Source organism: Rhinatrema bivittatum, chromosome 7 (genome assembly GCF_901001135.1).
Source record: "Rhinatrema bivittatum chromosome 7, aRhiBiv1.1, whole genome shotgun sequence".
NCBI lineage: Eukaryota > Metazoa > Chordata > Amphibia > Gymnophiona > Rhinatrematidae > Rhinatrema > Rhinatrema bivittatum.
In genome coordinates, this window is record NC_042621.1 from 84,708,726 (window position 1) to 84,731,414 (window position 22,689).

Consider the following 22,689-nt stretch of genomic DNA (forward strand, 5'->3'; position numbering starts at 1 on the left):
TCTGTGATAGTCATTGTCCGAGGACAGTCTGGGCACCTGCGGAAACCCGTCGCCATCGTAGTCGAAAAAAATGTAAGCCGCGGTGCGGTCAGTGACCATCAGCCTTAGAAAGAGAACAGTCGGTAACCGACCGAAAAATGAGGTAAAGCTTACCTTACAGTCGCGGTTATCGACTGTCTATAGGGGAGCCCGGATGGGGTGAAAAGTTTTGAAATATTTTTGAAAAATTCCCTGAGGAAAAATCCTGTCAGGAATCTGTGAAAGAGCTCCTCAATCCACGTGGCTACTGCTGCGTGGAAAAAAAAAAAGAGACTGAAAGGGGACCCCTGCTGGATGCAGAGTTGGTGGCATGCTGGGCATGCTCAGGGTGCCAAGTCAAAGTTCTAGAAACTCTGACAAAAGTGTTCCGTGATAGGGCTCCATCCTGATGATGTCACCCATATGTGAGGACTACCATCCTGCTTGTCCTGTAAGAAATTAGCCATTTCCACAGGTAGATCAGTGTTTTACTCACAGAACTGCCACCACCCTCATAACTTTACTTACAGTCAGAAGAGGCATTCGTGGGGGCAGGGGATGGAATTGAATACATGCTTTTAAAACTGTAATAGCTGAGCAGTTGCAACAATTTTTGAATACTTTCCAGCTCTGGAACCTGGACCATTTTGGTGGCTGTAGTTGACACCTTGTGTTGGGGGCTTGATACGGGAAATGAGGCTCGAGGGAGAGACTGCCATCCCCACTGGCTGTCTTTTATTTATCGGGTGAGGTTTAAGTTGCTGATCTTACTTTTTAAATTGCTTTGAGCCACCTGAGACCATCTAATGAAACACTATTGCTAGTTCCTTCTGTTAGAGAGGCCAGGCTAGTGGAAACATGAGTCAAACATTACCAGCATTCTCTTTCAGTTTTGGAATTGAAATAAGGAGACCTGCAGTATCCTGGACCTGCTTAGTTCCAAGCGGGTACCATATATTGCAGTGCAGTTATTTCATTTTATTGGCATGCCCAATGTTAGGCATTACCCTGCTGCTTCTATGTTTATTCATTTCTAAAGAGGTTATGGCTATTCAGCTTGGAGAAGAGATGGTTGAGGGAGGATATGATAGAGGTCTACAAAATCATGAAAGGACTTGAACAGGTTAATATAAATCAGTTATTTAAAGATTAGGGGGTACTCCATGAAGTTAGCAAGTAGCTCATTTAAAACAAATCAGAGAAAATTCTTTTTCACTCAAAGCCTAATTAAGCTCTGGAATTCATTGCCGGAGGATGTGGTTATGGCAGTGTAACTGGGTTTAAAAAAGGTTTAGATAAGTTCCTAGAGGAGAAGTCCATAAAATGCTATTAATCAATAAGGAATAGTAGCTTGGGATCTATTTAATGTTTGGGTACTTGCGACTTGGATTGGCCACTTTTGGAAACTGGATGCTGGGCTTGATGGACCCTTGGTCTGACCCAGTATGGCATATCTTATGTTTTTATGTACTATACTGCTTGTAAAGCAAGTTAACCAAGTGGATGCACAAGATAAAACATACAGATAACAATTTATAAAATCATAAAATATTATATAAAACTAATTCAGCAAACAGAAGTAGTAATTAAAGCATCCTTAATAACAACTCACAAAAAAACAAATTATTCATAAAAGTTTGAATTTCTTAATAATAACAAATAAACAAAATGACACATAAATCAACCAGGGAACTACATCATAAGAAACTGTTGATGCCTGCTGGAAAAACCAAGTCTTCACTGCCTTTTAAATTTCAAGTAATTCCCCTTGGAACAAATTTCCAAAGGTAAGGCATTCCAAAGGAGTAGAGCCTGATGGCTAAATGACAACTCTCCAATGGTTTTCAGATGTATTACCGAAAATGGTGGAAGAGCTAATAAGCCCATTTGAGAAGAACAGTGGGATCGTGAAAGTGCATAAAGAATCAACAACTTGGCAAGGTAGAGAGGAAAAGCAAGTTTGCTTATTGTAAATGTTTTCTGTAGATAGCAGGATGAATTAGCCATGCTGTCTAGGGGAGCGCCCCCTGGCAGCCTGATGTGGGAACTTCTCTTAGAATGCTGAAAGACATGCTCCTGCACGCTTGTGCGACTGCCCGTATCGCCTCAGTTTGTTAGAAAGCATAGAGCAACGGTAACTGCCAGAAAGTGAGAGTAGGCAGATAGTAGGACTGTCCAGGGAGGAGGGTGGGAACGCTTGGCTAATTCATCCTGCTATCTACGGAAAACACCATTTATGGTAAGCAAACTTTCTTTTTTCATGCAGAAAAGTAGGCTGAATTAGCCATGCTGTCTAGGAGTCCCTAGCCAGGGAGCAAAGCACAGCTTTCTTTTCGAGCAGGTAGTTCATGGATGCTCGCAACTGAGTGGGATCACCTGAGCAGCATATCCCTGGAATTGGCGGACAGTCTTAAGAGTTGGTAGCATAACGCAGAATTTCCTGCCCCATGGACATACTGGCAGTGGAATGTTGATGGAGGCAGTAATGAAACGTGAAAGTATGCAAGGAAGACCATGTAGCTGCCTTGCAAACATCTTGAATTGGTCCGTATGTAAGTGTGCGACTGAAGTAGCTACAGCACGCAGTTGATGTGCCTTTACCCTCGAAGGTAGTGGCTCTGATCAGGAAGAGTAACAGAAATTGATGCATTGGGTTAACCAGCTCGGTAGCGTGCATTTGGTTACTAGCAATCCTGAAGCATTTGGGTTGAAGGAAAGAAACAGTTGAGAATGCCTGTTGGGCATACTGGTCCATTTCTTGTAGTAGGCCAATGCTCTCTTGCAATCCAATGTGTGAAGCAGAGCTTCCTGGCTGGAAGCATGCAGTCGTGGAAAGAAGGTCGGTAACATTATAGTCTGATTCAGATGGAATGCCAAGACCACTTTCGGGAGGAAGGACAGGTGCATCCGAAAAGTAACCTTGTCGTGGTAGAACTGGAGATAGGGTGAGTAGTGTAGTAATGGACATAATTTTGTCCCACCAGCAAAATTTAAACCCCGGGGCTTTAGGGGCCATGGTAACACTGAAAAGTGCTTTTGTGGGTTCACGTAAGCAAAGAGAAAGAAAAGAAAGGAAAGAAGGAGTAAACCGAGAGGTGAAAGAGAGAAGAACCCACGACCATTTGCTGCACGGGAAAGCAAAAACTGAGGCATTGCAGGCAGTCGCAGGGGAAGGTACCGCGCAGGTGTGCAGGAGCACGTCTTTCAACGTTCTAAGAGAGGCCCCAAAAAATTAAAATTAAAAAAAAAATCTTCTTAAAAAAAAAAAAACCAAAGTAAATCTGCCCACAGCTTGGAAAACAGACGCTCAATTTTGCCAGCGTCCGTGTTCCGAACCTGTGGCCATCAGCGGGTTTGACAACCAACGCCGGTAAAATTAAGCGTCGGCTGACAGACCCGCTGACAGCCACCGCTTCCGCCAATAAGGAGACGCTAGGGACGCGCGGGCCCTAATTTAAATACTGAATTGTGCGCTGGCTCTTCTGCGGAGTTTACTGTATGGGCCTGTTTGACAGAAAAGTTTTCCGTGATAGGCCATACTGGGTCAGACAAAGGGTCCATCAAGCCCAGCATCCTGTTTCCAACAGTGGCCAATCCAGGCCATAAGAACCTGGCAAGTACCCAAAAACTAAGTCTGTTCCATGTTACTGTCGCTAGTAATAGCAGTGGCTATTTTCTAAGTCAACTTAATTATGCAGGATTTTATACTATTCATGTTTCACATTTAATGGAGCTTTAAAATCCTGGAGCCCTGCGCTTCCCTCTCCACCTCCATCACCAGGTAATCACACTGTAAATTAAAATTGCCTATCCACCATTGCTTGCCCCATCCAGCAAGAGCTGCAATCTAACTCTTACAATTCCCCCTGAGCTGCAGCAGAAGCACAGGATGGGCGTTAGTTAGGAGAGTACAGCAAGCCTTACTTTCCAAAAAAGCCGGTGCGTTTATAGGAGACAGGGATCCGGTCCTTTCCTTCAATCTTCAGCTCATCCTCTGCTGCTCGCAGCTTCTCTTCAAACTTGTCAATGTTGGCTACTTGCATTCTGTACATCAGAGCCAGTCTCTGTGAGCAGGAAATGCACTGTGAAGACTACAACAATGTCCCAGGCCCGGTATTCCAGCACTTAAAGACACCAAGTCATCCTAAATGCTATTCAATTAACATCAAAAGAACTAATAAAATATCAGTCCCCGCACTCCCACACCGCTCTGCACATCGCAGGGTGACCAAGAAGGTCGCAGGGAAGAAAAGCACACACCAACTGCATCTGAAAAGAAAGCCACTCACCGGTCGCCCAAACACCACAGCTCCAGGGTGCAGGTAGATTTCCACGATATCACTCTCTGGGACCACCTGCACCCGCTGCACCTCGCCCTTGGCCAGCATTTCGTTCACAAAGTCAGTCCAGGAGATGTTGCCACCGCTACTGTTGAGGGAGTTGAGCAGACTCATCACCACGGCAATGATGAAGAGAGTGCGCAGGCGTTCCCGGTACATCTGGTCTTCCTGTTCCTTACGCTTCTTCTCCTCTGCCAGGAGAAGACAAAGCAGCGCTATGCAGTATCTATGCTGTTTTGTACATTTCAATCACACTACAAGTGAAGGAAGCAGCACATGTTGTAATTTTGGGTAGAACGAGGGAGGGACCAAACAGACTCAGTAATGTAGAAAGGATAAAGGTCTGAAAATTCATGTAATCAGTACAGGCTTCCAAGGAGCAAATCTCCAGCATGTGTGTGCAGAGCGAATGGGGCAAGAGAAGTACTGCTTCAATTTGTACGGGAATTCTGACACATTCAGACCAGCAATTAGCAGGTTAAGTAAAACAAAACAGCCACTGTCTCCAAAAACTGATGCATCTCAGCTTTGTCCCCTCTCATCTTGTTTTAATAAACGGGATATCCCGTTTTGCAGAGACGGGTCAGCAGCAGCCAAAATTAGAAAATGGTCAAACAGACATTTGCTTCTGGCAAGCATAGCTAGAAAAACCCCTAAACTTCCAGCTATGACATTCTGAAAAAAAAACCAAAAAAAACAACCCCCAATAACAAGCAGCACACATCACACAACTTTATCTGATAGGGACTGCCAGGTATCCTCAAAGCCCAGAATGAATCTCCGAGCTCCAGCAAGGGAGGAGGAGGCTGCAATGTGCAGTATATTTTTAAATACTCTGGGGCAAGAAATGATACAAGTGCCACAGAAATCATAAGAATAGAGTCTTGGCTGGCACACTCACATCCGGTACAGATTAAATCAGAATGGGTGGAAGAGAGGATGGTACCTGGGAGAATTCCAAGGCCTCACCAGACCTTGTCTTCTTATTTATTTATTTAAAACTTTTTTATACCTGCATTAGTGGGTACATCATACCGGTTCACAAATCGAACCAAAGGTGGAAAATACATAAAACAGGGGCAGGGGGGTAAGACAGGAGAAAAGAGGAGGCCGAAAGAGAGCACACAGAGTAACATAATATATAAATAACAGAATAAATATCAGAAACTTGAATCAGAAAATACATTTTCTGTATCAGAAAAACTTGTATTAGAAAATAAACTTGTAACAGAAAATAAATATCAGAAACTTGTCTTCTTGTATCATAATCTGACATTCGGGACAAGAATAAAAAGACATAATAGCATCTGAAAGTCAGCTTGTAGTTCTTAATCTATTCCAGTGTTCCTCCAATTCATCTTCAGTGTCCCCACTGCAGAAAGCTCAGAACCACCTCCCGTACAGTAACTCTCAGATAAGGGAGGCAGACTGGAAGAACACGTGCATGTGACTACTGAGAAACAATTTGCCATTCACCCTAAAAAGCAAGTTTGCTTACCGTAAACGGTGTTTCCGTAGATAGCAGGATGAATTAGCCATGCTGTCATGGGAACTGTCCATCAGAGCCCGGGAGGCGGGGCTTCCATAGTAGAATTCAGATTCATCCTGCTATCTACGGAAACACCGTTTACGGTAAGCAAACTTGCTTTTTCCCATTGATAGCAAGGCTGAATTAGCCATGGGAGTCCTAAGCTCCCAATCACGCTGTATGGCTTGAGTCTTTGTCTGGTACGTGTGATCCAATCGCGGTAGATAGTCGATTAGCAAACTATGTCGCTACCGACTGTAGAATGGTTCGTCAGAGTCCAGCGTCCTCCACTGTCTGCTGCTCTAAGCAGTAATGGGATGTAAAGGTGTGCAAAGATGACCATGTTGCCGCTTTACAGATGTCTACGGGTTGTACATGTCGTAGATGTGCTACTGATGCCGCAACTGCTCACACTTGATGTGTGTTCGGATGAGACAATAAGGTTAACTTCTGTTTCTGGTAGCAGAATTGAATGCATTGTGCAATCCAGCTAGAGATGGTTCGTTTAGCTACAGGAAGACCTGGTGCGTTCAGATTGAAGGATACAAACAATTGGAATGCTCTTGATTCCGAATGTGTCCTTGACTTGTGGAAAGCCAACGCTCTTTTACAGTCTAAGGTGTGCAACAATTTTTCCCTGTCATTTTGATGAGGTTTGGGAAAAAATGTTGGCAGTTCTATGGATTGATTTAAGTGGAACTGGGACACTACCTTCGGAAGGAAGGATGGGTGAGTCCAAAGCACAGCTTTGTGATAGTAAACTGCAGATAAGGACTATAATGAACTAAAGCTTGTAGTTCACTGACTCTGCGTGCTGACGTTACTGCTATTAGGAAGACCACTTTCCATGTCAGGTACTTAATGTGGGCAGTTGTTCATAACTTAATGTGGGCAGTAGCATAAGTTGTTCCAATACCAGGTTGAGATTCCACGGTACTGAAGGTTTGGAAATCGGAGGTCGAAGGTGGGTAAGGCCCTTGAGAAAACGAGATACCATTGGGTGGACTGATATGGAATGACCTCTATGTGGCCGATGATATGCTGCTATAGCGCTGAGGTGGACTCTGATTGACGACATCGCAAGACCAGCTGTATATAACGTATGTAGGTAGTCTAGCAAGAATTCCGGTGCACAATCCAAGGGATATAGGACTTTGGATGTGCACCAGGCAGAGTATCTTTTCCACTTAAAACTGTAATTACGCCTCGTAAATGTTTTTCTGGATTCTACAATTATGTTTTGTGCTGTTACCGAGATGCCCTGTTCCGTTAGGAGGACCCGCTCAATCTCCATGCTGATAAGCGGAGGGAGGAGTGCATTGAGTTAAGAAGAGTTCCCCCCTCCTGCAATAAGAGGTCTGCTTGATTCGGCAGTGTGATTGGGTCCTCAACAGAGAGATGTAGAAGGTAGGTGTACCATGGCTGCCGGGGCCAAGCCGGCGCTATCAGTATCGGTTGAGCCGCATCGCGTATGCATTTTTGTATAGTCCTCGTGATGAGGGGTATTGGAGGAAAAGCATACATCAGGGTCTCCGTCCAAGGAATCAGGAAAGTGTCTTGTGTGGTCCAGTGATGACTGCTCCAGGCAGAGCAGAAAACGAGGGCCTTTCACATTTTATTCTATGGCAACGAGATCCATTGTTGGCACTCCCCACTTGGCAAATAAACTTAGCGTCACTTGTTGATTTAGTGACCATTCGTGAGGGTAGAAAATGTGACTTAACCTGTCCGCCTGAATGTTCATGACTCCCGGCAGATAAGTCGCCTGAAGGTGAATGCAGTGACGATGCGCGTGTTCCAAAATTTGCAGTGTTTCCTGGCATAGGGACTAGGAACCTGACCCTTCTTGCTTGTTGATGTAGAACATTGCTACTTGATTGTCTGTATATACCATGACCTGACGACCTTGCAGTTGAGGAAGGAAAGTCTGCAGCGCGTTCCGTCTTGCTCTGAGTTCTAGCAGATTGATCCGCAAGACTTGTTCTCGGGCAGACCATTGCCCTTGTGTTTGTAGCTGATCCAAATGTGCCCCCCAGCCCTTGTGAGAGGCATCGGTGGTAAGGACAGTGTTGTGTTTTGGCGGACTGAACAAGGCGCCTTTGGTTAGAGTCGGCCTTTTGAGCCACCAATCTATATCCCGTCCCATGTCTAGAATTAGAGTGATTCTTTTTGTTAGGGATTGTGAATGTTGTTTCCACTGTCTTTTCAACCCCCACTGAAGACGACACATGTGTAATCTGGTGTTGGGCATGGTGTGAATGGCCGCCACCATATGACCCAGGACTGTGAGTACTTGACGTGCTGAAGGATTCTGTGTGCGCTGGAGAGAACGTAAGAGGCGTCACATTTCTAGTTGCCTCTCCAGTGGTAAGAAGGCTCTGGTCCTTGTAGTATCCAAATGAGCTCCTATGAATTGGAGAATTTGAGTTGAGTTCAGAATGGATTTTTCATAGTTGACCACTATGCCTAAGCAGTCTAAGCATTGTATGGTTTGCCGGAGCTGGTTGTCTAGTGTCTCGGGATTGGAGGCTACAAGAAGTCAATCGTCGAGATATGGAAATATCCGCATGCCCCGTTGTCACAGATGGGCCATCACCACTGCCATGCATTGCATAAAGACTCTGGGTGCCGCTGATAGGCCAAACGGCAGGACCTTGGTATTGATAGCGTTTGTCCTGAAACCGAAAGGACAGGTAACACCACGAAGAATGGTGGACAAGTATGTGGGTAGAGAAAGCAACAAGGAAGGCTGTCTAACAACGCCGTGGAGGCAACAGAATGAGAATTAGAAGCCAAGATGTCAATGGGTACATGTTTAAAGCGACATCTGCAAGGAGGTAAATTCAAAGTTTTTTGTTTATAATGAATCAATATTTTTAAGTTTTACACTGTGACCTGTTTTATTTCATTTTATCATTTACAATATTAATTTTCATTTTTATTTATTTATTACATCTTCCAGACCATTGATGCATTTTTTATACTCCATCTGCATTTACATGAATGTTATATGATACAAAAGAGGTATGTTTTTATATAATTTATTTTTCATTTTTGGTTTTATTTCTTAGGTTTCCACTTTCCATGTTACCATTTTATATGTTATAAGTCATGTGTTTATATTTATTATTTATTTGATTTGTGTATGTTTTTATGTTTCATAGCCCTTGATGCAGCCCTTAGACAGAGGGCGAAACTCGGCCTGAGTCGGGCGGTTTTAAGATTCCAAGTTTCCAATAAAGGATCAAAATTTGACATCTTGGCTTCTAATTCTCAAGTATGTGGGTATACGCATCCTTCAGATCTATGGAGCACATCCAGTCGTTGGGTTGAAGAAGTGGTAGGATGGTCTTCAACGACACCATCTTGAACTTTTCTTTGACTAGATGTTTGTTCAACTCGCGGAGATCCAGAATCGGTCTGTGGCCACCTGATTTCTTGGGAATTAAGAAATATGGTGAATAGAACCCCTTGTTGCGGGTGTGGTGTGGAACAAGCTGAATTGCCTGTTGTTGGTGAAGGGATTTATCTCTTTTGCTAGTTGGGGTTGATGGCCTTTGGCTATCCTGGTTGGTCGATGAGGCAGCCGAGGTTTTTCAGAAAACTGAAGTTGGTATCCCTGAACAATTTCCAAAACCCAACGATCCGTTGTTATAGCTTCCCACTCTAAGAATCGGGACAATATTCTGCCTGGTGGGGTTGGCTGCAGTGGTGGTGGTCGCACAATTAAAAAGATGAAGGCGTCTTAGCCGAAGAGGGAGGCTGTTGGCTCTGGGTCCATTGGGTCCTAGGGTGACCTCTCCTTTGCTGCAGTGGTTGATGTTGAGTACGCTGAGGTGGGTTGTAGGTCGGTGTTCGATACGCCGGATACTGCCAGAATGGCCAACGTTGATACGGTTGTTTATGGCTTGGAGGGAAGAAACAGCGTTGTGCAGAATATGTTGAAGGCTGTATTAATGACTGCACTGCCACCGATTGCTCTTTCAAGTTGGACACCGTTTCCTGGAATCTATCCCCAAAGAGGTTGTCTCCCTTGCATGGCAAGTTTGCTAACTTGTCGTGCACATCTTCAAATATAGCTCTCCATCAGAGCCACGCCATCCTTCTAGCCGCTATGACCAATGCTGAAGCTCTTGACGAAGACTCGAATGCCTCGTACACCGTGCGAAGGAGGTGTCGGATGCCCTCCTCCATGTTTTGGACCGGTTGAACCATGGCCGCTGTAGAGTGGTCAGATGCAGGAAGCACCTCTTTCACGCTTTGTAAATATTCATACAAATTTTGTACAATATAAAATTGGTGCTGCTATGTATTCTTGGAGAGCATCATCGCCTGAAACACCTTCTTTGCAAAATCATCCAGTAAATGGTGTTCTTTACCTGTGGCGTTGACACATGCAACCTGGACTTTTTCACTTGTTGCATGGCAGATTCCACCACCAGAGATGAATGAGGGAGTTGTGGAAGGGAGAAGAACGGGGACTGCTTCATTCTGAACTTCAAATCAGTCTTCCTGGAGACCGGAGGGATGGTAAACGGTGTCTCCCATGACTTTTCCAGCACCGAATCTAACACTGCGTGTGAGAGCAGAGAACTGGGTTCAGCTGGCAAATCGAATATTTTGAGTGAACCCAAAGTCTCCGCCCTTGGATCTGGAACTTTTTGTACTTCCAGATGCAGGAGCGATCCCATCTTCTCCAAGAATTTTGGATACGACAAATCCTCCGGTGGAGGATAGAGCTCAGGATAATCCTCAGGGGGGTCAGATGGTTACCCAGTGGATGTGGCTGATCCACGGATAAAAGAGACTCTCATAGAAGAGGAAGATGTTCCCGCAGTTGGGGGTGAAGGGTCTGGGGACGAATGTCCTGACTGTTGCGGAGAGTCATGTGTACTACCTGTCGGTGAGGGAGGCAGAGGGAAGGTAGATTGCAGCGTCTCGAAAAAAACAGTCAGAGCGGACGAAAGTTGCAAAAATGCCTGCTGTGTCTGAGGTGGCATATGAAGTTTGGAAGCCTTCGTAGGCTTTAGGGAGGGCCTGGTTGCTGGACCTCCAGACTGCTTCGTTTGCATGTCTCCTGGAGTCTCTCTTTTTCCTTACCAGTTCCTGTTCTCTGGACTCGAGCTGGAAGAGTCAGAAAAATAATGCAGTGGGGACGATGCCGACAAAGAATGTGAGGTGACCTGAACATACTCCTCTTCAGATTGCAGGGGAGATCCTGGCGTCTCACCTCCTAATGTTGACAGGGACTGCCCTGAGAGATGGGGGCTTGTGAGAGGTATGGGGGTCGCTCCTCAAGAATTGTGTATGGTGTTGTTCCATAGGCCTCTCTGAAGGAGGAAGCATATGACTTGACTTTCCCTCGTGACTAGTTGCCGAATGCTTTCGCTTCAAGTGATCCGATGCACTCGGTCTCTGCATCGAGTGGGTCACGTCTCACATGGGGTGTGTCGTATTTTTTGACTTCTGGTCCCTCAGAACTGTCGCTACAGTGTCGGGCGTCGAAGACTGTGGTACCTGCATCGATGCTTGCATCGCGTGTCTTGACCCCGGTGCCCTGTGCGTCGACCTCTGTTTTTTCTTTGGTGCTTCCTGTGCCGGCTTCGGCTGCTTCGATTTCAAAGTCGACTGTGCCGATTTTGCTTTTGTATGTGCCATTGTCGGTGTGGAATGCTTCGACGTAGTCGGATGACTTCGCTCAATGTGCGTTGTAAAGGTCAAGGCCGACCGACGCAAGGAGGGTGAGCTACTAAGCTGGGCCTGAGGCTTCAAGGCCTGCGCGTGTTGGGCCTTCTGAGGCTCTTTTAGCCTGTGATGTCCTCCAGTCCTGGAGGCCTGAGGTTCCACCGACGCGGCCGGTGTTTTGTCTTTTGCCAGGCCCGGAGACGAATGGGCCTCCAACGGAGGGACTTAAGAGCCCCCGGGAGCCATCTTTAGTTCTTGTATCTTCAGAGCCCACTGCCGCTGGGCTCTAGGCGACATGCAGCCTGCTCATGGTGTGGTCCGAGGCAACGGTAGCAACGATCATATCCATCAGTGATGGACATGATTTTTCTACACCTACAAGATTTGAAGCCTGACTGTCTTGGTTCTGATTTCTTTGACATCTCAATCGCCGAGGAGATGAAGCTCCGCATGCAGTCCCGCACGCAGAAAAAAACAGACTGAGGAGAATCTGTTTTTCTGCGCGGGAAGGCACATGCAGCCGCACAGAGCAAAGCTCTGAATTCTATTATGGAAGCTCCGCCTCCCGGGCTCTGATGGATAGTTCCTGCTATCAACAGGAAATTTGAACTCTCTGGTTCCAAGCTTACAAAGCCTGCAGTGACAGCACTGGGAACACAGTGAAATTACTTCAGGAAACTGGCACTGACCCAGAAAGCAAGAGGCTGACACTTCTCAAAGTCAAGCCACCCATCCTGGGAGGAGTCCAGCCAAGAGAGTACATTACTCCTTATAGCCCTTGGTGTCCCTTGTGCAGTACACCTCAGAGAACAGCTGATCAGAAAAGGGAGAAAAGTCCGTGAGAGGCCAGAGACGGTAAGGCTCTCAACTGCTATACACAGGTCTAATTATTAAAGCAAGTCCAACATGAGAGTGACAGAGGAACAGGAACTGCCCACAACACCCTCTTATCAGAACTCAGCACTGGTTTGTGTGAAAAGGAAAAGTCGCTATTTACAAACCCTCTAATCACAGCCTCATGTGGGGAGGAAATCTCACCTACCATGCAGAGGTTAGCCCCAGTGGCGAAGTCAAGGTGACCACTTACCAGGTTCTCTGTTCGCTTCCACATAAGCTTCTCTTACTCACCCACACAAGCCTTCACTCTGCAGCTCCTCTCTGCCTCTTCTCTCTTATCACCCCTCCTCGTGCACGCCACTCATCAGACAAGTAACTCGCTACCTGTATCCTTCTCCTCCACCACCACCTCCTATATCTCTGTGTGTTCCACCTGGCTGCACCGTGTGCTTGGAATAGTCGTCCTGAGCTGGAGCATCCTGCTCCCTCTCACCTTTATTCAAATCCAGACTAGAAACCCCCTTTTAGGAGGCTGCTTTCACATCTTAACCCCTGGTTATACCACATACAGCCTTTTAACCATTTTCTCAATAAATGAAACTCCTAAGCCTGTTTTGCCCTTTTGATCAGACTGTAAGCTCTAGTGAGCAGGGATGGTCTCTTATGCGCTTCTGTACAGTGCTGCGTACATTGAGTAGTGTTACAGAAGTGTGAAGCAGTGGTAGTAATAGTACCGGCATGGTCTCTCTGATGGCTGAATTGCAAGATGGGAGAGAGTTAAAAATAGATGAAAATATGGCCAGCAGCTGAAAGTTAAGGATTTTAGCACCAGAGCTCCAGTAGGGACTGCTTCTGACTGAACTGAAAGCCTCCAGATAAAATGTAAAAAGTTAAATAATCTAAAGCTTAGTGGGTTCTGCTGATACAAAACCTAATGTGGCATGTAAGCAGGGATTCACCGGCTCGACAAGTAAGCAGGAACATTACCCTCCTCCTCCTCAGGCGACTTCCCTTTGGGTCCTTCATTTTTACTATTCTTCTGCTGAGATCTGGATGAACTAAAATAGCAAGTACCACCTACAAGGAAAGAATGGAAAACGAAATGAAACACCTGAGGAAAGCCCAGAAATGATACTTCTGTAATCAAATATGAATGCTTTTGTTACCGCATTTCAAATTTAACAAGGAACTTTGTTCAGATAAAAATGACACAAGATGGGTCACACCTTAGAGACTAACTAATTTTTAGAGGCATGAGCTTGTGAGGAAGTCCTTTAAAGCTCATGCATCAATAACTTTGTTAGTCTAACCAAGCATCTGACGAAGTGGACTCTGTCCTCAAAAGCTCAGGCCTCAATAATGGGCCGATACAGTAAGGTGCTGTAGAAAGAGGTGCGTTAGTGCCGGGCGCACCCGCATTTGCCGCACGCACAGTCTGGATCACATACCACGCGATACTGTATTTAAATGGCATGCAAATGCAAGCCGCATCCAACGCGCGTCCATGAAGCGCAATCCATTTTACTGTATAGGCGCTATACAGCGCCTATACAGTATCCTGGATGCGCTGGTACCTGTCATTTCAAATGACAGGTACCAGCGCACCCAGGATACTGGGTGCGCTGGTACCTGTCAGGTACCAGCGCACCCAGTCAAATGACAGGTACCAGGAAGTGGATACAGGAGAAGGGCTGACTGACCCCCTAACTCCCCCCAAACTTTCCGCCAGCTCACCTGCCCTGGCTGCGTCCATCTCCCGCGCTGACAGCTCGGGAGCAGCCCCAGCCAGCCCCGCTTCACTGCCTGACCCCCTAACTCCCCGGGACAAGACCGTGAATCGGGCAAACTTTCCGCCAGCCCCGTTCACCTGCCCTGGCTGCGTCCATCTCCCGCGCTGACAGCTCCGGAGCAGCCCCAGTCCTCTCTCCCCTCCTCCCGGGGACTGCCGGCGGCGAGATCAGGCGCTCCCCATGGCTCCCTATTCTCTAAAAGGTAATGAGTGCATGCCGTGACCTCGGACGTCGCACGCCATGACCTGAGCACCCGGCTGGACTTGGCGGTAAATTAGCAGGTTAAACAAGCGGCAAAACTGCAGGTTTAAAAAGCGATAATCGAGGCGCGCGTTACTGTATGGGAGGGAACAGCTAATCTGATCGTTTACATCTCATATACATGCCGCGGACAGAAAGGGTTACCTGTTGATTTAAAGAAGCGGTAAGGATGGGTTAAAAGGGATAGTGAATCATAGGTTGGACTAACACGGCCAAATTGTGAGTAGAAAGCGGGTTAGAAGCAGGGTAACCGCGGCCGCACTTTACTGTATTGGCCTGTAAATTAGTTAGTCTCTAAGGTGCCACCCTCCTCAAGTCATTTTTGCTAAACCAGACTAACATGGCTATCCCTCTGAATATTTGTTTAGATAAGAGAGCTAAACAGATTGCAAAGTATAGCTAGAATTGCCAGCTGGTGCCAGATTGTCAGGACAGTTTGATCCAGCCCATTGCATGCTGGGACTTATTCTGATTTCCCTATTGCATTCCCTAAGAAAAGCAAGACTATAATTATCTGCATGTAGGGGAGTAAAACCAGTACTGGATCAACCTGTCCTGAAAATCTGGAACCAGTTGGCAGCCCTAAGTACAGCACAGGCAACAGCAATGCAAACTTCCTCTTTCACACACACACACACAGTATATATATATATATATATATATATATATATATATATATATATACTGCCCCATGACAGACCAGGTACAGCATGGGCAGCAGCAATGCAAACATCCCTCACACACACACACACACACACACACACACACACACACACAGACTACCCTACCACAGAACAAGTACAGCATAGGCAATAGTAAATCTTCCCTCACATGCACACACATATACACTACCCTTCTACTAAACAAGTGCAACACGGGCAGCAGGAATTCAAACTTCCCTCACACACACAGACACAATGCAGTACAGGGAAAGTGGCAGGGCAAGCTTCACTCACACACACATTACCCCAACACAGGCAGCAAGAGTGCAAACCTCACACACACTATCCTATGACAGAACAGGTACAGCACAGGCAGTAACAATACAAGTTTCCCTCAATCACTGGCTTGCGCAAGTGAAATGTAAAAAAAATTGGATGACAAACTAAAAATTTGGAAAATAAATGCATTCATTAAGAAAAGAAGATCTGGGACAATAGGCAGTCAGAAACAGAACAATATTTTACAATACTTCATTTCAGGATAATCTTGATTATTTCAACTGAATTGTGTTATTATTCCTCTGAAAACAGCAACATACCTAAAATCTTCCAAAGTCTAACTGGGTCCTGAAGCACCTGCTGTTTCATTAGCAATCCACCAAGCCCTTGAAACATGGGGGACAGTGGTCTGGACAGCAATTTCTGTGTAAAGAAGGATCAGAACGTGGAATCACAGGTTGATCTGAAGTGATCTCAGTTTTAAAACTTCTAAAGCAAGAGGCTAAGAAGAAACTCTTTAACCTATACCTATCTGGCTCTTTGCCACATGTTTCTTTCCAATCTCTCCATTGCTGGAATTACAAGGGGTTGGGGTTTTTTTTTAACCTGATTTATATTTCCTGCCACACTTGGACAGCAAACAAATATTCCCACACACAGCAAAAAGAAATCCCAGGACATGACGTGCACCCAGGACACACCATGAGCTAGATTTAAAGGGCACAGAAAGGAAAATTGGTTCTTACCTGCTAATTTTGGTTCCTGTAGTACCACAGATCAGTCTAGACTCCTGGGTTTTGCTTCCCTGCAGCAGATGGAGAAAAAGTTTCACTGACGCTGTACTTAACCTAATGTGCCACCTGTAGCCCCTCAGTATTGACCTGTACCCAAGCCAAGATGAGATCTGAATATCAAAATGTAACACGTACTCCACACCCCCACAAACAGGAGGTTGATGACTTGAATCAACTGAAAACTTCAATCCATAGAGAGGACATAGAAAACCAGCATGGTAACCACCAACAACTCTGCAATCATATGAACATCAGAGCAAGGGAAAACCGTCTCCTTTCATAACACCGGGTGAATCTCTGGACTTATCTGTGGTACTACAGAAACAAAAGGTAGCAGGTAAGAACCAATTTTCCTTTCCCTGTATGTACCCAGATCAGAGAAAACAAAGAGGTAGGCGATCTATGATACCGTCAGGTGTGCACAAAAAGAATAGATGCCTTAATCTTTTTCAATCCTTTATTGGTGCAGAGACGTTTCAAGTAAATTGCCCGACTCAGGCCGAGTTTCGCAGCTTTGTAGCCGCTGCCTCAGGGGCTCCAAACTTCAAATCACTGATACTGTATAATCCACTTTGATTATATAGTATGCCATCGATGAGTAAACAACTTTAAAGCAAAAGGGTCCAGACACAAATTCGTGTGGCAAACCGCAGTCTCTGCTTGTAGTTAATCAACCTTTCAGGCACTGGCCAACCCTTAGATACGTATGTTGAACCAATTGCCTCATTGAGCTAGCGCACTATCGTAGCCTTAGACGTCAGACACCCCTTCTTCGGCCCATTCCAAAAAACAAAGAAGTGGATCTGATCTACAAAAACAATTCGTAACCTTCAGATATCTCAGCAATGCCCTCTTCACATCCAACAGCCTAAGCTCTCTAGCATGAGGCGCAGAGGAATCCAAATCCGGAAAGCTCCACCATCTGATTAACACGGAAAGACGAGAGCACTTTGGGAAGGAAGGAAGGCAACATACATGACATTCCTGACTCCAAAATCTGAAGAAAAAGATCTCAACATGACAACACTTGGATCTCTGAAATCTTCCTTACCGAGCATATATCTACCAGGAAAACCACCTTCAGAGACGTCCTTCAAAGATGCCCTTCTGAGTGGCTCAAATGGAGCCTCACACAAACATCCAAGCACTAAATTAAGATTCCAGGAAGGACATACCTTCCTCACTGGAGATCGCAAATTCTTTGCTTCCTGCAGGAAATGTAGGACATCCGGATGCGCCGACAGAGTATGGCCCTGCTCACATGTGGCTCAAAGCTGCCACCTGTACCTTAAGGGAGTTATAAGCCAATCCCTTGACTAAACCCTCCTGAAGAAAAGAAAAAAAACATGTGATACCGTAGCGTCCAGAGACTGAACTCCATTGGCAAGACACCAGGAGTCAAAAACCTTCCAACCACGCACATACGTCAAAGACGTGGAGGACCACCTGGCCCTCAACATGATAATGACTGAGTTGGCATAACCTCTCCTTTTCAGCCTTCTCTCAAAAGCCAGGCTGCCAGGAGACAAAAGTGAGCCGCCTGATCTAAAAATAGTGAATCTTGACGAAGTAGATTCGCTAGATGACTGAACCTTAGAGGCCCATCTATGGCCATGTTCACCAGATCTGCGAACCATGGATGACGAGGCTACTCTGGAGCCACCAGAATCTCCTCACCTGGATGGTTTTCTATCCATTGTAGTATCTTGCCCACTAGAGATCACAGGAGAAACTCAGACAGCAGAACTCACTAGGGACACAGAAGAACCAGAGCATCAACTCCCACTGGCCCGTACTCTCTTCTTATGCTGAAAAAACGAGAGGCCTTGGAGTTCAGCCTGGTTGCCATCAGATTGAGATGGGGATATCCCCCCCCCCCCCCCATTTCTTGTGAATGAGACCCATTGCACTCTTGGACAACTCCCACTCCCTGAGGTCCAATGTCTTTCAGCTTAGAAAATCCACCTGAACACTGCCCATCCCAGCAATGTGAGAGGCAGCTATTTGCTTCAAGTGCTGATCCGCCCAGTGAAACAACATCTGGGCCTCCTGAGCCACTGCTCATCTCTTGGTGCCCCCCCCCCCACCAGTTGATGTATCCCACCTTTGTTGCATTGTCTAACAAAACTCTGACCGGTCACCCGCGCAATAATGGCAGAAAGGCAAGTAACACGAGTCTGACCGCTCTGGTCGCTCCTGCACCGACCAATCCTGATTTACCACTCCCCAGCCCGAAAGGCTGGCATCGGTGGTGACCAACACCCAATCCAGAACCTCCAGTTCTACATTACATTCTAGACTGGCATGCAGCAGCCAGCATAATAGACTCTACCTGCCTTCTCCCTGCAGTGGGAGAGGAAAATGAAACTCCTCCGATAAAGGACTCCACCTGGATAGGAAAGCCCTCTGGAGAGGCCGTATGTGAGCGAAAGCTCAGGGAACCAAAACTAACGTTGAAGCCAACGAGCCCAGAACTTGTAAATAGTCCCACGCTCTGGGGACCTCCATTGCCAGCAGGTGAACCACCTGCTCCTGCAACTTTAGATTCTTCCATCTGTCAGGAATTTCTTCCCTGCTTGTGTGTTGAAGTGAACCTCTAGACATTCCAGGGTCTGAGAGGGAGTGAGATGACTCTTCACCACATTCACTACCCAGTCTAAGGACCGCAACCTCTGCAGCACCTTCTGCATTGACTTGGAATCATCGCTCTCTGCCATGGGCACTTCCTCAGGATCCGCATCTCCGGTATCCATATCTGGTGAGCCATCTGAAAAAGCACCTGCCCCAGGAGGCCCCCCTGCAGTTGTATCAGGATTGTCCGATTCATCAGTCTCCCCCTGAGGATCTCCGGATGCTGTAAACAGCCCTAAAGACCTGCGCACTCCCTCTGTACACCTCCTTTTGGATGGTACCGCCCTTTTCATCGCAGACTGGGACTCGGATTTTCCACCCAACCTGGCCTCCTTTTTGGCCAAATATGCTTTGTGCATTAAAAGGATAAAACTTGTGGAGAAAAACTGGGAATCCTCTTCATCCCCCCCCCCCCCCCAGGGGAAAACCACCAGCACCTCCACCAGCTGGAATCGAGAGAACAATCTTCCCTCTAGACCTCGCAGGTACTGCAAGGGAGAGCAGCGGAGATGATCTCCCTTGCAGTACGTCTTCTCTCTCAACTTTAATCGCTGATAGAAAGCATAAATGATACTTCCCTTGTTCCAATCAGCAGAAGCAGAGCCGCCAGTTCAGACCAGCGGTACCTGGTGAGGGATGAGGGATCTGGGCCACCAGATATCCACCTCACGGCACCTTCAGACGAGTTAACCGAAGGGTCACCAATCCCCTGCTCATCCGCCTCAAAACCAGGGGGATGGCCCCACCAGGACCTCACAACCCCCTTCTATTTCTTTCTTTCTTTTTGTTTTCAGATCTCTCCAGACTGCAGGTTTTGCACTGACTACCATCTGCTGGAGATAGAAAAGTGCTGAGGGGCTGCAGATTGCACATTAGGTTAAGTACAGCGTCACTGAAATTTTGTCTGTCTCCATCTGCTGACAGGGATGCAAAACCCAGGAGTCTGGACTGATCTGGGTACATTTATTTATTTATTTATTTTTAATTTTTATATACCGGAATTCCTGTATACAATACAAATCAGTCCGGTTTACAATAAACGAAAAGATTGCCCCAGTCTGGGAGGTCAGACCGGGGTTGTTTACATCGAACAATGAACATCGAACAATGAACATTGAAAAATAACATTGAAAAATAACAATTAACAATTAAACATTGAATGTTTTCGTGACCTAAATTAAATTAAAATAATTAAAAAGTTAAATATTGCATATATATATGTTGAATATTGTTAACTGTATAAAACAATAAATTTAAGGTTCAATCAGGATAAGGTGCTTAGTTGGATTCTGTAAATTGGAACGCTTGTCTGAAGAGCCAGGTTTTTAACTTTCTTTTGAACTCTGGCAGACTGGGTTCAAGGCGTAGGTCTGGGGGGAGAGCATTCCAATGGTGTGGTCCTGCGGTTGAGAGTGCTCTTTTTCTTAGTAAAGATGTTGCTGGTGGGGCGAACAGTGTGCCTCTGTAGGCGCTTCTGATGGGTCTGGAGGATAGGTGTGGACGAAGTTGCGTTTGGAGAGATATAGGGGCGATGTTGTTTATTGATTTGTGAATAATGGTAAGGGTTTTAAAAAGGATTCTCTGTTTGATGGGTAGCCAGTGGAGGTTGCTCAGGATAGGGGAGATATGTTCTTTTTTATTGGTGTTTGTTAGGATTCTGGCGGCGGCGTTCTGTACCATCTGAAGGGGTTTGATACTGTTAGCGGGGAGGCCAAGCAGGATTGCGTTGCAGTAGTCGAGTTTTGAAAAAATAATGGATTGTAGGACAAGGCGAAAATCATTAAAGTGAAGGAGAGGTTTTAACTTTTTGAGGACTTGTAATTTATAGAAACAGTCTTTGGTGGTGGTATTTATAAATTTTTTCAAGTTAAGTTGATTGTCAAGCCATGCTCCTAGATCTCTGACGTCTGAAGAGAGATCAATATTTGATGAGGTGGATTGATAAAGGTAAGGTGAGTTGATGTGTGGGTCGTGTGAGATAAGTATGAGATAAGTACATACAGGGAAGTTAGATTATTCAAACGTAACTTGGTAAAACATTAGTTACTAAAATTGTTTGGAAAAAATCTGAAATCTATATAGAAAGGTAAGAGGGCTAAAAAGATGCTGGCATAAAGAGAATTCAATCTGATGGTTTTTAATTAACTGTCCTGCCAAAGTAGGATTGCCAACTATCAGTAAATTCACTGCTAGTAATATCATACTGGGTCAAAGCAATAGATCCATCAAGGCTAACCTCCTGTCTCTGAGAATGCCCAACCCAGTTCACAAGTGCCTGGCAGGCTCCCAAAGAATAGATCCAATAATGCTTCTTGCTCAGAACCAGGGATAAGCAGTGGCTTGCCCCAGTCATGGCTAATAATGGTTTATGGACTTTTCCTCCAGGAACTTGTCTAAACCCTTTTTAAACTCAGTTATGCTAACTGCTTCCACCACATCCTCTGGCAACAGTTTAATCATGTAGTGAGTGAAAAAATACTTTATCTGATTTGTTTTAAAAGTGTTACCTATTCATATTAGTGCTAGTACTATTTTATGGGCAAAAATAACCATGTACCTATTTCACCACACTCAAGATTTTATAGACTTCTGTTTTATCTCCACTCAGCCAACTCTTCTCCAAACCGAAAAGCCCTAACATGTTTAGCCTTTCCTCGCAGGCGACCTGTTCTATCCCCTTCTCTGGTCACCTCTCTCTGTACCTTTTCTAGTTTCACTATATTTTATTTGAGATCAATACAGAGGCATTAGGATATCCTCTGTTTTATTTTCCATTCCTATTTAACAATATCCAACTTCTATTTGTTTGGTTTTGTTTTTTTTACTATAACCACATACTGAGCTGCAGATTTCAAAGTGATGTCTACAATGTCTCCAAGATCCCTTTCCTGGATAGTGATGCCTAATAGGCATCACTATCCAGGATTTTAGCATTGTATAACATTCTGTTACTTTGTTACACTATATTACTACTTCGATTTTACTGTTGCTATGTTCCTTTTTGCAAATGTTATGCCTTTTTAACTCAGCAGTTTTTTCTGCTTGCTTTCTTAGTTCATTTTGTTACTTGGTTCCTTTCTTCCCATCCCCGTAACCTGTTACTTGTAAATTTTCAACCTTTAGTTCTAATGTAAACCGGTATGATGTTGCTACTAATATCAGTATAAAAAAAGCTTTAAATAAATAAATAAATAGATAGATAGATAAATGATAAGGAACCCAGCATTGTGTAACTATAGTTTGGAAAATTGGACCTTGCACTTGTCCATATTAACTATCATCTGCCATTTAGATGCCCAAATCCCCAGTCTCGCAAGGTCATCTTGCAATTCCTCATTATCGGCTCAGGACCTAACAACTTTTAATAATTTTGTGTCATCTGCAAATCTGATAACTGCATTTATCACCACCTTTTCCAGATCATTTATAAATATATTAAAGAGCACCAGAGCCTAATTTTAACACATATGATACAGATCTGGAGGCAAACGTTTCAATTTCTGGGTAAAATATGGACAGTCTCCCCCCCATGATGCCTATATATGAAAATCCTGCCCTTTCCAATTATGCTTTTTCACCTGTCTGCATGATGAGATAGTGGATTGAATTTTATTGCTCAATTATGGAATGATAATGATGGCTTTAGGTCATTTTCACAGATCAAAGAGTAATATGATCTCCCTCCTGAATCACATGTGCACTATTTGCAACTGAGACAGGCCTTAGAACAAAAGAACATAAGAAGTTGCCATACTGGGTCAGACCAAGGGTCCATCAAGCCCAGCATCCTGTTTCCAACAGTGGCCAATCCAGGCCACAAGAACCTGGCAAGTACCCAAACACTAAGTAGATCCCATGCTGCTG

The 22,689-nt window shown here is 45.2% G+C and overlaps 1 protein-coding gene across 1 annotated transcript in view; it reads right to left on the bottom strand.

Moving 5' to 3' along the window:
• The window catches only part of SPG7 (SPG7 matrix AAA peptidase subunit, paraplegin), a 128,201-nt gene that overhangs the window by 96,053 nt on the left and 9,459 nt on the right, over window positions 1-22,689 (bottom strand). The window contains exons 2-5 of the mRNA XM_029608599.1: window positions 15,721-15,823; window positions 13,396-13,485; window positions 4,308-4,549; window positions 3,943-4,082 (exon numbers count right to left, since the gene is read on the bottom strand). Coding sequence (XP_029464459.1) covers window positions 3,943-4,082; window positions 4,308-4,549; window positions 13,396-13,485; window positions 15,721-15,823 — 575 coding nt within the window. The remainder of the gene's footprint in view (window positions 1-3,942; window positions 4,083-4,307; window positions 4,550-13,395; window positions 13,486-15,720; window positions 15,824-22,689) is intronic.